The following is a 14225-nucleotide window of genomic DNA, read 5'->3' on the forward strand; positions in this document are numbered from 1 at the left end:
AGACAGGGTTTCTCTGTGTAGCCCTGGCTGTCTTGGAACTCACCCTGAAGACCAGGCTGGCCTCGGACTCAGAAATCCACCTGCCTCTGCCTCCCAAGTTCTGGGATTAAAGGCATGTGCCACCACTGCCTGGCTCTAGTTTGGTTTTCACAGATGAAAATCCAGTTCAGTGCCTTGACAAAGGGGATTAGGAGTCCCATGAGGGAAAGCCCAGTAGATAGTACATAACTGGCTCTTAGTTTGAAGAAGCCAACTCTAACACATCTAGGGAAAAAGGAGAGAAATCTGAACTATTAGGTATTAAAATATTTTGGATTTACCATAAATTTTGACATGCAATGATATATACTTGAGTAGAATTGTGTCTTAGAGCCAGATGATACCTATGAGAGTAAGAAATCATGTTTGTAATTTATTTCAGACATTGAATGTATGAAAACATTATTGGAACCGGGCAGTGATGCTGGGTGTTTGACAGTTTACGGACATTAGCCCCATTCAGAAGGGACTCTTAAAAAATTAGTTGTGACACTGTATACGTCAGATGATCACATTAGCATCACCTGGATTTCAGAGGGGACACATTCAAACTACTGAAGTCTATACATTTCTTTGCTGATAGCACGTGAAGCTTGTAAGTGGTAGGTGGTAGAGAAATACTGGAAGCATGATAGGACATTTCGCTTCTCCTCTTCCATGGCACAGCCTCGAGGGGTATTCTTGGACACCATGATGGTTAACCTTGTAGACTTGGCTAGCCTTTACTGTTGAGTGTGATGGCAGGTGGTCAACTTGACTATATATGGAACGAACTGCAATCCAGAAATGAAGGGCACACCTGTTATCTGGTTCTTGAGGCAGGAAGACAACATGCCTGTGATCCAGATCTAATAAGGACAATGGACGAAAGAAGAGTTTGTTCTTTGTCTGCTTGCTCTGGCCTTACCATTACATTCATTCCTTCAGTGGCATTGGAGCCTACTTCTTCAGATTCCCACATATACCAAAGACCAGCTGAGGCACCAAGTCTTGTGGGACTGAGCAACTACTAGATTCTTGGACTTTCCATTCACATATAGCCACTGTTGGACTAGCTGGACTGTAGACTGTTAAAGCATTCCAATGAACTCTCTTTATGCGCATGTGCATGCGTGTGTGTGTGTGTGTGTGTGTGTGTGTGCGCGCGCGTGTGCGTGTGCGTGTATAGACGGGGGAAAGAGAGATTCATTCGGTAAGTTCTGTGACTAGAGAACCCTAATATTTGGTAACATTATTTTGTATCTCCTCAAGATTTGGAGGCTTCACTGCCACTTAAATTAGTGAAATATCAGTCATGCTAACATGCTTTTGCTAACATGTTTTATCCAACTGGGCTAAAGGCCTGAATAGAGAAAACCCAGCCTTCTCCAACCAAGAGATTTCCTTAGCAAACTACCAATTGAATTATCAACTCTTCTTGGTCTCCGCCCAGCCGCTTCACACTGCAGATCTTGCACACATGGTTCTTGATGTGGGAACATCCTGTCAATTTGTGTAGACACATCCTTGGTTCTGTTTCTCTGGGGAACTCATATAGAAGCCAACTAAGGCTTACTATTCAGTAAAGCTCACACCTCGACAGGAGGCTTTTGGCTTGAGATTCTGTTTGCAAGGCCCAAGCTACCAGCTGCAGGGTGACCAAAGAACATTTCTACCATTGAGAGGGTTATCCTTACACCATGTCTGACTCCACTATAGGGAGGGCGTACCTCGTTAGTGCTTCCTGTCACTAGGAACTCTGTGGACGCTGTTCTTAGCCCTATCTGTCCTCATGTGCTTGACTGTATCACTTATGGTTAATTTCACTGTCACTTTGTTTCCTTATGTCATATTAATATGAACATATCTGCTTTATATTTGAAATTTCTGATTAAATATTTTGCATAAAAACAGTTGTCTTCCTAAGCATTTATTTTTTTATTTTATTTTGTTTATTTATTTATTTTTTTTTTTGATTTTTCGAGACAGGGTTTCTCTGTATAGCCCTGGCTGTCCTGGTACTTACTTTGTAGACCAGGCTGGCCTCAAACTCAGAAATCCGCCTGCCTCTGCCTTCCAAGTGCTGGGATTAAAGGCGTGTACCACCACTGTCCCTTATTTTTTATTTTATTTTGGTTTTTTTGAGACAGGGCTTCTCTGTGTAGCCCTGGCTGTCCTGGAACTCACTCTGTAGACCAGGCTGGTCTCGAACTCAGAAATCTGCCTGCCTATTCCTCCCAAGTGCTTGGATTAAAGGCATGTGCCACCACTGCCCCAGCAACAGTTGTCTTCCTTGGTGTCTAATTTTTTTATAGAGAATTGTCCAAGAAACTGTTAACTTACATTCCTCAAGAGAATACTGGATAAGTATTTGCACACAATGGATTTGCACTAGAATTATCCTAGTTTCCATAAAAATATATCTTTACAAAGGAGCTTAGTCTTTTCTGGAAATCATTTCTACTAGAGACTCATAATCCGAATAGTCCTTCAGTGACTGTATCAGGTCATCCAGAAGACAGTCTCCTTGCATGAAGCTCTCAAGGTCATGCAGTGATTTGTTTATTCTATGATCTGTGACCCTGTTCTGTGGAAAGTTGTATGTTCTTATTTTCTCTGATCTTCCTTTAGTTCCAACCTAAAAAAAAAAAAAAAAAAAAAAAAAAAAAAAAAAAAAAAAGAAATATTTGGGGGAGGGTATAAGAGATGCATTTAGATCCAGGACAACTTAAACCTACAGCAATGCAAGAAACAAGTATAAGCCCTGACTCCCCAAATAACATGGGGGTATGCTACAGAAAAGAGAGACTTTATAGTCAAGATACAAGTATTTGAGTCCTGCCTCTGCCCCTTCAAAGTTCTATGACTTAAGGTTAAACTATAATTTCTAATCAGCAAAATATTGGTTACATAAAGACAGAGTCTGACAAATAGCTGATATTTAAACAGTAGAAGCAGCATATTTACGTATGCATTATGTATATGTTACCTCTAGGAATTAATGTCATCCTGTTGTGGCAATAAGGTGATGGGTATACATACTGAAGAAGTCATGGAAGGACTGTGTTATGACACAAAATCCAATACAAAACAGTAGGGATAATCTTCCAGATTCTTGCTTCCGTAAGTGCAAAGGATCACAAATTGAGCAGGGATTTGGTGCGCTCTCACTAATCTGAGAAAAATGCCTTTGACTATAAAACAGGATAAAGTGTACATAGATACTGTTCTTATAATAAATACAGAAATAGTAATAACAAAAACTATACTACCTATAATTTTTTGTTTTGTTTTGTTTTTTGGCTTTTTATGAGACAGAATTTCTCTGTATAGCCCTGGGTGTCCTAGAACTCACTCTGTAGACTAGGCTGGTCTCGAACTCAAACCCACCTCCCAAGTGCACCACCACTGCCCGGCTTTATTTTTGTGTTTCTTAAATTTGTTTTTACCTGGATCTTTCGAGCGTTGAATCTTTTAGTAGTTTCTTCCTCCAGATGCATGCTGTATAATCTTGCACGTAACTTTTTCATAGCCAGCTCCCTATTCTTCAGCTGAGATCTCTCTTGCTGGCATTCAGAAATAATACCTGAAAAATTTAAAAGAGTTTTAATACAAAAATCTTCTCTATTCTCAAGGACTATTCCTTTTCTTTCTCATCCTTTCCCTTCTTTTATGAGGCAATAAAAAACAAGAATCAAACAGAAGGCTTTTGTTAATTTGTTATTTGAGACAGGGTTTGTTTGTGTAACAGCCCTGGCTGGCCTGGAACTTGCTATGTAGACCAGGCTGGCCTTGAACTCAAGAGACTCATCTGCCTCTGCCTCTCAAGTGCTGGGATTAAAGGCAAGCACCACCACACCTGGCAGACTTTATTTTTAATACATACTTTTTTTCATAGCTTCAACTATCACGTTTTTTTGTTTTTCTTTTGTTTTTCGAGACAGAGTTTCTCTGTGTAGCCCTAGCTGTCCTGGAATGCACTCTGTAGACTAGGCTGGCCTCGAACTTAGAAATCTGCCTGCCTCTTCCTCCCAAGTGCTGGGATTAAAGGCGTGTGCCACCACTGCCCGGCTCATATATTTTTTTTTTTTTTTTTTTTTTTTTTTTTTTTTTTTTGAGACAGGGTTTCTCTGTGTAGCCCTGGCTGTCCTGGAACTCACTCTGTAGACCAGGTTGGCCTCGAACTCAGAAATCCGCCTGCCTCTGCCTCCCAAGTGCTGGGATTAAAGGCGCGCCACCACTGCCCGGCGTGGCTCATAATTTTTAATAGACTTATAGAAACGAACATATATAGAAGCTACAAATCCTATTATTAGATAAACAGAATAGAGTTGATGATTTCCTTTTTCAACCTATTTTTATTTATACACTGTACTCAATCACCGTACTACTTAACAGTTTTCTGTATTTAAAGGACAAAGTCCTACCTGCCCAGCAGTCTTCATTACTCTTGGGTAATAGGAACTATGACAATTTAAGATCTATGTATGTGAGCCAGGCAGTGGTGCCGCATGTCTTTAATCCCAGCACTTGGGGAGGCAGAGGCAGGAGGATTTCTGAGTTTGAGGCCAGCCTGGTCTACAGTGAGTTCCAGGACAGCCAGGACTACACAGAGAAACCCTGTCTCGAAAAACCAAAAAAAAAAAAAAAAAAAAAAAAAAAAAAAAAAAAAGTAGGAAGTCCAATGCTTTTATTGCGTTCCAGGGTCCTTGTTACTATCTTAGTCCTAGAGCTAATAGCTGATAATTTAAAACATTTTCTGATAAATAATTCAGATAATTCTGTCACTGAGGTTTTTTTGGAAACAGCAAAATCTAATAAGTATATATTCCATAACTCAACTGGCAAGACTCTGTTCTCTTCAGAGTGACTAACGTGGAGATTCCTGGGCCTCTCCTTCTTCCTAGCTTTGTAATTATCCTAAACAGCATTGGCTACAGAACCAAGTGCTTAGTTAAGAGCCCTTAGTGGTATATTTTGGTATCTGGAGGTCTATGTCAGTCTCCCAGAAATTGGTCTTGACTCAAGGTTTTACGTTGAACAAGTGCATCCACATCTGTAGAACAGTACGCACACACCTGTGGGGAGATGAACGATCCGAACAGCGCTGTCTGTGGTGTTCACATGCTGACCCCCAGCTCCACTTGCTCTCTTAGTATCGATTCTCAAATCTTTAGGGTTAATCACCAGTTTAATCTGTACACACAAGGAAAGGTGGAACTTTAAGAAACAATTACACGTACCAATTGTCCTCAGGTGAGACCCACACCTTGTAAATGCATGTCACACATAGAATTGACATAAAATTTAAAAGGTTTAAGAATAGACCAGAGGTAAAATATTATTTTAAATGGTTTGCCTTTTCTTTTAAATGAATGGAGATCAGAAGTGACATTCCCTGATCCTTAAAAGTTGAGCTTTCGGGCTGGTGAGATGGCTCAGTGGGGAAGAGCACCAACTGCTCTTCAGAAGGTCATGAGTTCAAATCCCAGCAACCACATGGTGGCTCAGAACCACCCATAATGAGATCTGACGCCCTCTTCTGGTGCATCTGAAGACAGCTACAGTGTACTTAGATATAATAAATAAATACATCTTTAAAAAAAAAAAAGGTTGAGCTTTCTACCTCACAACCAACAGAAGAGCATGTGCATGTGCAGCCCTTACAGAGGATCTGAGTGTGGTCAGCACATTAGGTAACTCCCAGCCTCCTGGGACTTCAGTTCCAGGGCATCCTGGCCCTCTTCTGCCCTCTATGGGCCATATGCACGAAGATGCACACACATGAATATGATTAAAAAAAAAATAGCTGGGCAATGGTGGTGCACGCCTTTAAACCCAGGACTTGGGAGGCAGAGGCAGGCAGATTTCTGAGTTTGAGGCCAGCCAGAGTGAGTTCTAGGACAGCCAGGACTATATAGAGAAACCCTGTCTTGAAAAAAATCAAAAAAACAAACAAAAAAAAACCCAAAAAACAAAAAACAAAAAAAATAGAAATCAAAGATTTTAGGAGAGGAAACAACAACAACAACAAAAAAAATAGCAGTCTGAGTACATAAAACTGTTTTGGGGATAGAGCGCATATTGTTTTTAAAATATCAGAACCATAACTTGGAGGCAAAGGCCATGAAGCCAGGTTATGCATTCCATCAACACTGGAACCCAACAGGGTGATGCCCTGTCCTAGAGGAATCCATGACAAGCACCATGTTTAAAGATGTCCATTCCACGAACAACTAGAGACTGCTCTTGATGGCACGTCAACCATCCTGCAGTAAGATAACCCCTCTCAGAGCTGCTAAAAAAGCTAGACAGAGCTTAGAGCATGCTCCATGTCCCGGGAGCTGGCAAGGTTCCTAATAGCCACTCTCCTGCACTTCCTCTCTTGGTTCTTCTGATCTCACTCAGGTTTCCCACAGAAATTAAACTCATCAACCCTACCTACACCTGAATAGTACTTTCTCTTAAAATTATTAAGTAGAAACCCCCAAATCGCTCATATTTTACATTTTAATTTGTCACTTTTAGAAGAGAAATTAACAAAACAGGTTGTTTTCTTACATACTGAGGGCTTGCTTTGTGAGGCCTTTCTCATACTCTGGGTTATAAAGCAACATCTGGGCTGCTGAGTGATCAGCCCTGTACTGATGGCAACTGGAGAACCCATCCTGCAATGCAAAGTAAGGCAGGCAACCAGTCTACATTTAACAGTTTATATTACCTGACTCACGAGGGTGGCTCACGATGTCCACTTCATGGGTGGAGAAAATATCCAGTGTTTATCGAGATAGCTAAAGACATTTTCTTTCATACCATCTGTTGTAAAATTGCATTTCTTGAATTAAATTTTCAAGAGTAACTCAAAATATGGAAGGAAGACTAAATGGTAAGGTTACACAGCCGCGGGGAGAGGGGCCTGCGCCAGCCCCATTACTCTGCAGTACCTCAGTAGGCTGGGGCAGAATTGCCACTGTCATGGTGCTGGTGTGGATGCGGCTCTGCTTTTCTGTCTTTGGCACTCTTTGGACTCTGTGCACTCCTCCTTCAAATTTCATGTGTCTATAGGCTTCTGGACCTCCAATGCTGGCTGATGCATGTCTAAGGCCACCTTGAAAACAGAATTGAATGATTTTTATCACTCCCGCCATGCAGAAACAATTGATTATCACATGTATTCTCATGAAGTTAAAAGAGCTACAATATAACTGTTAGTCAAGAGTGCAAGCACATTAAAAAACTTTAAAGTTTGGTATCTGCTGTTTTAATACATAATTTTTGAAAATAATTTATGTATTTAATTTTAGGTCTGAGTATTTTAACAGTGTACATATGTGTCTGTATGTGTAACAGGTGCATATGGAGTCAGAAGACAGCATCAGATCCACTGGGTAGAGAGCCAGCTTCTGGGTGCTGGGAACTGATCTCAAGTCCTCTGCAAAAGCAGCAAGTGTCCTTAACTAATGAGCCAGCTCTCCAGCACCTTATTATATAGTTATTTCATTTCATTTATTAAATTATGGTGCTCAAGCCAGGCAGTGGCGGCTCATGCCTTTAATCCCAGCACTTGGAAGGCAGAGGCAGGCGGATTTCTGAGTTCGAGGCCAGCCTGGTCTACAGAGTGAGTTCCAGGATAGCCAGGGCTACACAGCTACACAGAGAAACCCTGTCTTGAAAAACCAAAAAAAAAAAAAAATTACAGTGCTGATGAATTCACGTGAGCAACAGCTAAAAGTCCACCTTCTTGGTTTCCTTGTGAGACAGGTTCTCCTGAAGCTCAGCCTAGTCCTGAACTTAGTACAATTCTCTTGCTGTAGCTTCTTGGGTGCTAGGATTAAAATGTGAGGCCAGAGTACCCTAAAACTACTTTTCAAAGCTAGAAGTGCTTATCATGGAATAGCTTTCCACCATACTTTACAGGAAATTTCAAAATTGTCATTTTATTTAAAATCACTAGGTAAATAATAAGCATATCATGACTTAGTCCTTACAAATAAGTTCTGATCATCATCTTACCAACCTTTTCCCCAAGACATACTGTACGTAAAAATCTACGCTATGAAAACTAATCAATTCACTTACTGATTGTGTTGACTAGAATATTCTAAAGAGCAACTTCAACTGAGAAATGACTACACAACACTAATCTGTAGGGAAGTTTGGGAAACATTTCTTGATTGATGACTGATGTGGGAGGGCCACGGGATTGTGGATTGGGGTAGAGGGCGATGCTACCCCTGAGCAAATGGACTCAGGGTGCATAAGAAAGCAGGGTAAGCCAGAAGGAGGAAGACAGTGAGCAGCTTTCCTCCTGGCTTGTGTTTCAGTTCCTGCCTCCAGGTTCCAGCCTGGAGTTCCTGCCCTGACTTTTCTTCAAGATACTGCAAACTGAAAGATGAAATAAATCCTCTTCCCCAAGCTGCCTATGGTCATGGTGTTTTATCACAGCAATAGCAACCTAACTAAGACACTGACCTAGTTCACTTGGGAAATATTCCAATGTTTCAAAATGCCATCTTTTAAATGCAGCATACTGCTGGTACATGTCAAACATCTCAGACGTGAAAAGCATGGCTTCCTGACCACCCACACCCGCAGTCACCTCCAGGATCAAGTCACTCCCATCCATCTCTTCTGAAGGAACCAAGAGTGAGATGATCTGCAAACAAAAGACAACGCCTTCCTGTAATTAACCACTCCTCAAGATGGGTACTCAAAGCTATGGATCAGGGAACTTAGATATGGACCCTAAGTTTCTCTAAGCAAATAATTTAATATTGCTCTTTGATACAGTTTGACCATCTTGTTCACTAAAACGCTATGGTGCATAATTTCCATAATTTCCAGTGTTATAAATACACTGTCGCTGTCTTCAGACACATCAGAAGAGGGCATCAGATCCCATTACAGATGGCTGTGAGCCACCATGTGGTTGCTGGGAATTGAACTCAGGACCTCTGGAAGAGCAGTCAGTGCTCTTAACCACTGAGCCATCTCTCCAGCCCTACTTTTGTATTTTCATTCTCCTGTTTCCACCTCCTCAGTGCTGGGAACCCCCGGGGGTGGGGATAACACCACACCAGATCTTATATGGTGCTAAGGGCTGAACTCCCTGATCAGGTAGGAACGAATGTCTTGGGGAACAGGACATCACACCACATGTCTTGAAATACAAGACCCAATACGGAAGGAGAACAAAGATGCTCATCCTACATTTGCTAGGAAAGCTCACTTATATGGAAGAGGAAGCTTTTGATTTTGGAAGTTGAGGACTGCCACTCTCTCAGGGCTAAGGTAAGGTTACATTCTCATCCCAGGAAGTTCACTTTGCCGCCAGTCTACAATCTTTCCTAACCATTGTCTATCCACAGTGAAAAAGAAAAAGAAAAAAAAAAAGCAAAAGCAAAAGCAGAAGCAGAGCTTTCTGTATCTTTTTGCCTTTACAGTAAGGGCTGGTACAGGAATTTATCAGTGAGACTTGTATAGAGTGCAACTCTTGTATCCTGACAAATTTGGATGATTAGAAGCATGTCTTTTTCTGCTTTAAAATCCTCTCTGATGCTGGTAACTCCTTCATTGAGTAAACATACAAGATGTGACGCCTTCTTCTGGCCTCTAAAAGTATCAGCCATGCTTGTGGTTCAGACGCACGTACTTGTAGACAAATAAGATACAAATAAAAAGAAAAATCAACAGCAACAAAAAAATTCTAGGTAAATAGGACAGGCTCCTTTCCCGGACTCTCTGCTCAGCCTGTAGTGACGCGAGAAAGAGGGCTGCCACACAGGCTTTATTCTTCATGAATATATAACATACCTGATGCTTCAGCTCAGTTATTTCTTTTTGACACAAAGCTATTTCACTTGCTGCAAGTTTCTTTAAATCTTCATTCTCATCTAGGAAAAAGAGCGGCAGTTACATTTCGCTTAATTGCTGTTGAATTGCTGATAGATTTTCAGTTTATGTGTTTATGGTTACCACAGCTGAAGGAAAAAGGAAAATATTTTTCTTGTTCTTTTCATCGTTGCCACTAATTAAAACTATTGATATAATAGTTTTATAAGTATGTAGCTATAAAAAAGTTTTTTTCCTGATAATGAAAGTTAAATTTAAAATATTCCAATATAAACATTAAGACTAAAGTTCTCTATATTTTCACCTCCAGAAAAGCCATAATAAACGGACTTTAAAAGGAAAAAAAAAAATTAAGAAATGGCCAGTAATTAAGAGAACTTGATACTCTTGCAGAGAGCCTAGGTTCAGTTGCCAGCACTCACGTGTTGGCTCACAATCATGTACTTCTAGTTCCAGGGGTTCTGACACCCTCTTACTTTTCGGGCATCAGCACCAGGTATGCATACTGTACACATGCATACATGCAGGCAAAATTGGATTTCAAAAATGTTTACTGGTTTTATTTAATATGTATGGGTACTTGCCTGCATGTATGTGTGGGTAGCACATGTATTTATGCCCTCAGAAGGCCAGAATGGGGTGCTGGATCACCTATAACTGGTTACAGTTGTGAGCTGTTAGCTGGGTGCTGGGCAGAAACCCTGGGTCCTCCACAAGGGTGTTCTTCACCGTTGTGCTGTCTTTCCAGCCCCAGTAAACAGACTTAGTTTACCAAGTTAGGTTTGACATCACCAAATGGATGCATTTAACTAGTTAGAATGCCCAGGCAGGGACATGTAAGGTTTGAACCGTTAAACAAAATTGAAACGTAGAGTTGAAAGTTAGTCTTAGTGAATATTTCCGTAGGATAAAGTATCCAACCCAAAACATTCCCTGGAGCCTGCCCAATGTTTACATAAATATTCCTTTCATCTCTGGTTTTATGATTATTTTATCTTTGAGTTTTCCCTTTCTCATTTGTTTCTCTGTTCTATGGACATTTGTAGCCTAGGAAAGAAGGGGATTACAGGCTGGTTTTGCTCTGAAACATCAAATGTACACATAGCTTAAGTGTGTGTGCTTATCTAGTAAGACCTTGCATCCATGGGACGTGGGACAGTGCGCGCCCAGGACCTCCCTTAGAGCAGCATTTTACAGCTCAAGGTTCAACGGCTGCCCTACTCCAGAGGGTTCTGTTTTCTCTGATTCTTTAGGTAATGGCCGTTGCCAACCTCAATGGTCCACCTCAACTGCGGGGAAATAAACTTGATAACTAAAATTTATGTTTAGATTTCCAGATTACAATAATCAGACCTTTAATTAAAACTCTCATTGGTAAAATTTCCAAATTTAAAGACATTTTCCAGTATAAACTGAAAAAGGTGAGCTTAGCCTTTCTAAGTACTGGCGAGATCCTGACTCTTGCAATTGGTTTCTACAGGTTCATTTAGGTAATTCACCCCCCAGTCCCATAGGTCTGCAAGTTCTTTCTGGAACTCATGGTTTTCTTCTCTCCCTGCCCCAGAAGTACTGCACTATGCACTCCTGCCTTGTTACTGTGCTTACATGGTTCCATCTGTTAGTACCTACTCTGACGTCTCTGACTATGCAGGTGCAAGAGCTTTCTTCTGTCAACAATGAGCTTCCCCTAAATGACGCCACTTCTTTGCCTAAAATGTGAGGCACTGCCCTCAGTCTATAGAAACAATGCTATTCTTTCTGGTTTCATGTTTGCAGTGGTTTGAATAGGAATGCCTCCCATAGACTCTCGTGTGTGTGTGTGTGTGTGTGTGTGTGTGTGTGTGTGTGTGTGTGTGTGTGTGAATGCTTGGCATGGGTCAAGTGAATGGCACTTTTGGGAGGTGTGGCCTTTTTTGAGGAAAGGTCACAGTGGAGGTGGTGGACTTGAACATATGTTCAAGCTATGCCCAGTGTGACACTGTCTCCTTCTGCTGCCTGTGTGTGGATCAAGTTGCAGAACTCAGCTCCTTCCCCAGCACCACATCTGAGGCATGCTGCCATGCTTCTCCACTTGAGGATAATGGACTAAACCTCTGAACTGTACGTCAGCCCCAATTAAATGTTTTCCTTTCTAAGAGATGCCATGGTCAAGGTGTTCACAGCAATAGAAAACCAAGCTAACACAATGTTTCTCCTCTGTTGCCATCTCCCATACCTATTCTACACTTCGACCATACAGTACTTCTCAAGCAGTACCTTCAATCATGTTGGTCACTTCTGCCTTCTAGTCCTTGCTCTGATACCACCCAACCACCTCTTCCTTGCTGTTAGCATCCATTTTAATGCTACTTTCTGCTTTTCAGCAGTGCTTTTTATATTGAAATTAAAAGTCCTTACTCTTTATTTCTTCCCACTTTCGTGCATATGAGAGTACTCATGTTTGCATATGTGTGAGCTCACGTGAACGTGGATGCCTGAGGTTGATCTCAGTAACCAACCTCAATCCCTCTTCCCACTTTCTTCATCGAGGCAGGGAATCCGAATCGAGCTTTGAGTTCCTAAGTGTGTTATACTCGGCAGACATCTCTGGAGGCTTCAGGAACGCAGACACTTTGGCCTCCGACGGAATCTCGAGGGAAACGTGCGTAGAACTCGAGTTTCCAGGTCTCGAGTTCTAACTAGACAGTGCATCGCTCCTCTCACACTGCCAGAGGGTCAATGCCATAAACTCATCGGGCTTCATTCAGTTCCTCTGCTGGGACTAGCAAGTCTTTCCTGTGCAGCAGAGCTGCCAGGAGAGGAGGGGAGGCAACCGAGAACCTTAATAACTTCTGAGGACTGATTGGCAGAGCACCGCGTCCAGAGACTGCTCTAGAGAGCCCGAGGGAGGATTGTCAGAACCCTAGTGACAAGGTCGGGAACGCAGATGGCTTCCGAACCCACCAGAACGGGTGGCTTACCGTGCAGCAAGGATTCCGTCTCCCGCAGCTCCTGCTCCTTCTCGCTCAGCAGCCGGGCCGCCGCGGCCAGCTGGGGGCTCCCAGCGTCCAGACAGCCGGCCTCGGAGCCCACGCGGCGCTCTAGGAAGGCCCGCAGGGGCCCGCCGCGGGCGAGGAGCTCCTCGGAAGGCGGCGGCGTGCGGCTGATGGCGCGGCGGGCCCACAGGCGCCGGGCACCGCTCAGAAACCGGCTCCGCATCCCGGCTGGGGCGCGCACCCAGCAGAAAATAGACAACACTCTAAGGACTCGGATCCAGAAAAGCTGTGCCGGAAACCCTGCGAGAACTTCCGGCAATGCGTGGGAAAAGCCGCTGGGGTCCCAAAAGTCAAAAGGTAAGCGGGCGGGGAGGTCAGCACGCGTTTGCCCCGCCTCCAACGTCTCCGTCCCGCCCCGGGGAAGGGGCTCCGTACTCTCAGCTCCGCCTCCAAATGGGCAACGTCTGGGACTTCAGCCCCGCCTCCTCGGGGAGGGGCTCCGCACTCTCAGCTCTACCTCCAAATGGGCGAGGTCTGGGACTTAAGCCCCGCCTCCTCGGGGCGGAGCTCCGCCGCCTCAGCCCCGCCTACACGGGGGACGCGGGGGTTCGAACCGCGGACGCCTGGGTCCGCTTCCAGTGGGCGAGCTCCGCTGCCTAGGCCGGATCTTGAGGTAGGGAGAACCTCTAAGGCCTCAGCCCCGCCTTGAGACAGAACTCCACCTCCCCAGGCGGGCCTGTCGGCCCCGCCCCCAAAGGAAGCTCCAAAAGCGCGTCTCCACTTCCTCAGCCCGGTCTCTATGGGAGGAGCTTTAACGCCTCGGTCCCGCCTCCTCGGCCCTGCTCCTTGAGGATGCACTTCCTCGGCCTGGTCTCTAAGGATGGAGCTCCACCTCCTAGCTCCGCCTACAGGCTGACCGCAGAAGCCTTGGCCCCGCGGCCAAACCGACTCCGAAGCCTCGACTCCGCCCTCAGGCCGAACTTGTTTGCTCCCCAAAACCAGTTCTCCAGTGAGCCAGGCTGGAAATGAGCAGCAGGGCTCTGCAGTCCGAAAGTGAAGGTTTGCTTCCCAAGGCTGTGTGGAGACTTGAAGAGCCTTAAGGATAGTCAAGCGACCAGCAGGCACAGAGACCACAGCCACAGCAGCCATCTATCTCCAGTCTCTACGGGTTAATTATAGGGTGGTCATCTGACATAGTTAGGTTCCTTTCAAGGGCAGGCATATCCTACTGAACCTCCCAGTGATGCCACAAAATCTGTTTTCCTATCGTCAGCCACCACACCATTCGCTAGTTTTCTCCGTTTCTTGCCTCGCATTCTGATCCACTCAATCCGATTCTCCCTTGCTCTCTCACTGTCTTGCTCTTGCTCCCTCCTACAA

General features: G+C 43.8%; 1 protein-coding gene across 3 annotated transcripts; it reads right to left on the reverse strand.

Moving 5' to 3' along the window:
• Positions 1-2311: 2311 nt before the first annotated feature.
• On the reverse strand, positions 2312-13227 carry Mtrf1l (mitochondrial translational release factor 1 like). Of its 3 annotated transcripts, XM_031353699.1 has the most exons (7): positions 12831-13227; positions 9832-9911; positions 8491-8674; positions 6963-7126; positions 5097-5214; positions 3468-3604; positions 2312-2656 (listed from the first exon to the last, which is right to left on the reverse strand). In XM_031353699.1, exons 1-7 carry the CDS (start codon positions 13066-13068, stop codon positions 2456-2458), a joined length of 1122 nt encoding a protein of 373 aa, XP_031209559.1. In that variant the 5' UTR covers positions 13069-13227; the 3' UTR covers positions 2312-2455. The 3 variants fall into 3 exon arrangements, 1 of the variants encoding a protein (XP_031209559.1); XR_004113554.1 differs by lacking the exons at positions 2312-2656; positions 3468-3604 and having other exon boundaries at positions 5102-5214; positions 8618-8674; XR_004113555.1 differs by lacking the exons at positions 2312-2656; positions 3468-3604; positions 8491-8674 and having other exon boundaries at positions 5102-5214.
• Between the last annotated feature and the right edge of the window lie 998 nt (positions 13228-14225).

This window comes from Mastomys coucha, unplaced genomic scaffold, assembly GCF_008632895.1.
Source record: "Mastomys coucha isolate ucsf_1 unplaced genomic scaffold, UCSF_Mcou_1 pScaffold5, whole genome shotgun sequence".
In the NCBI taxonomy this organism is placed as follows: domain Eukaryota; kingdom Metazoa; phylum Chordata; class Mammalia; order Rodentia; family Muridae; genus Mastomys; species Mastomys coucha.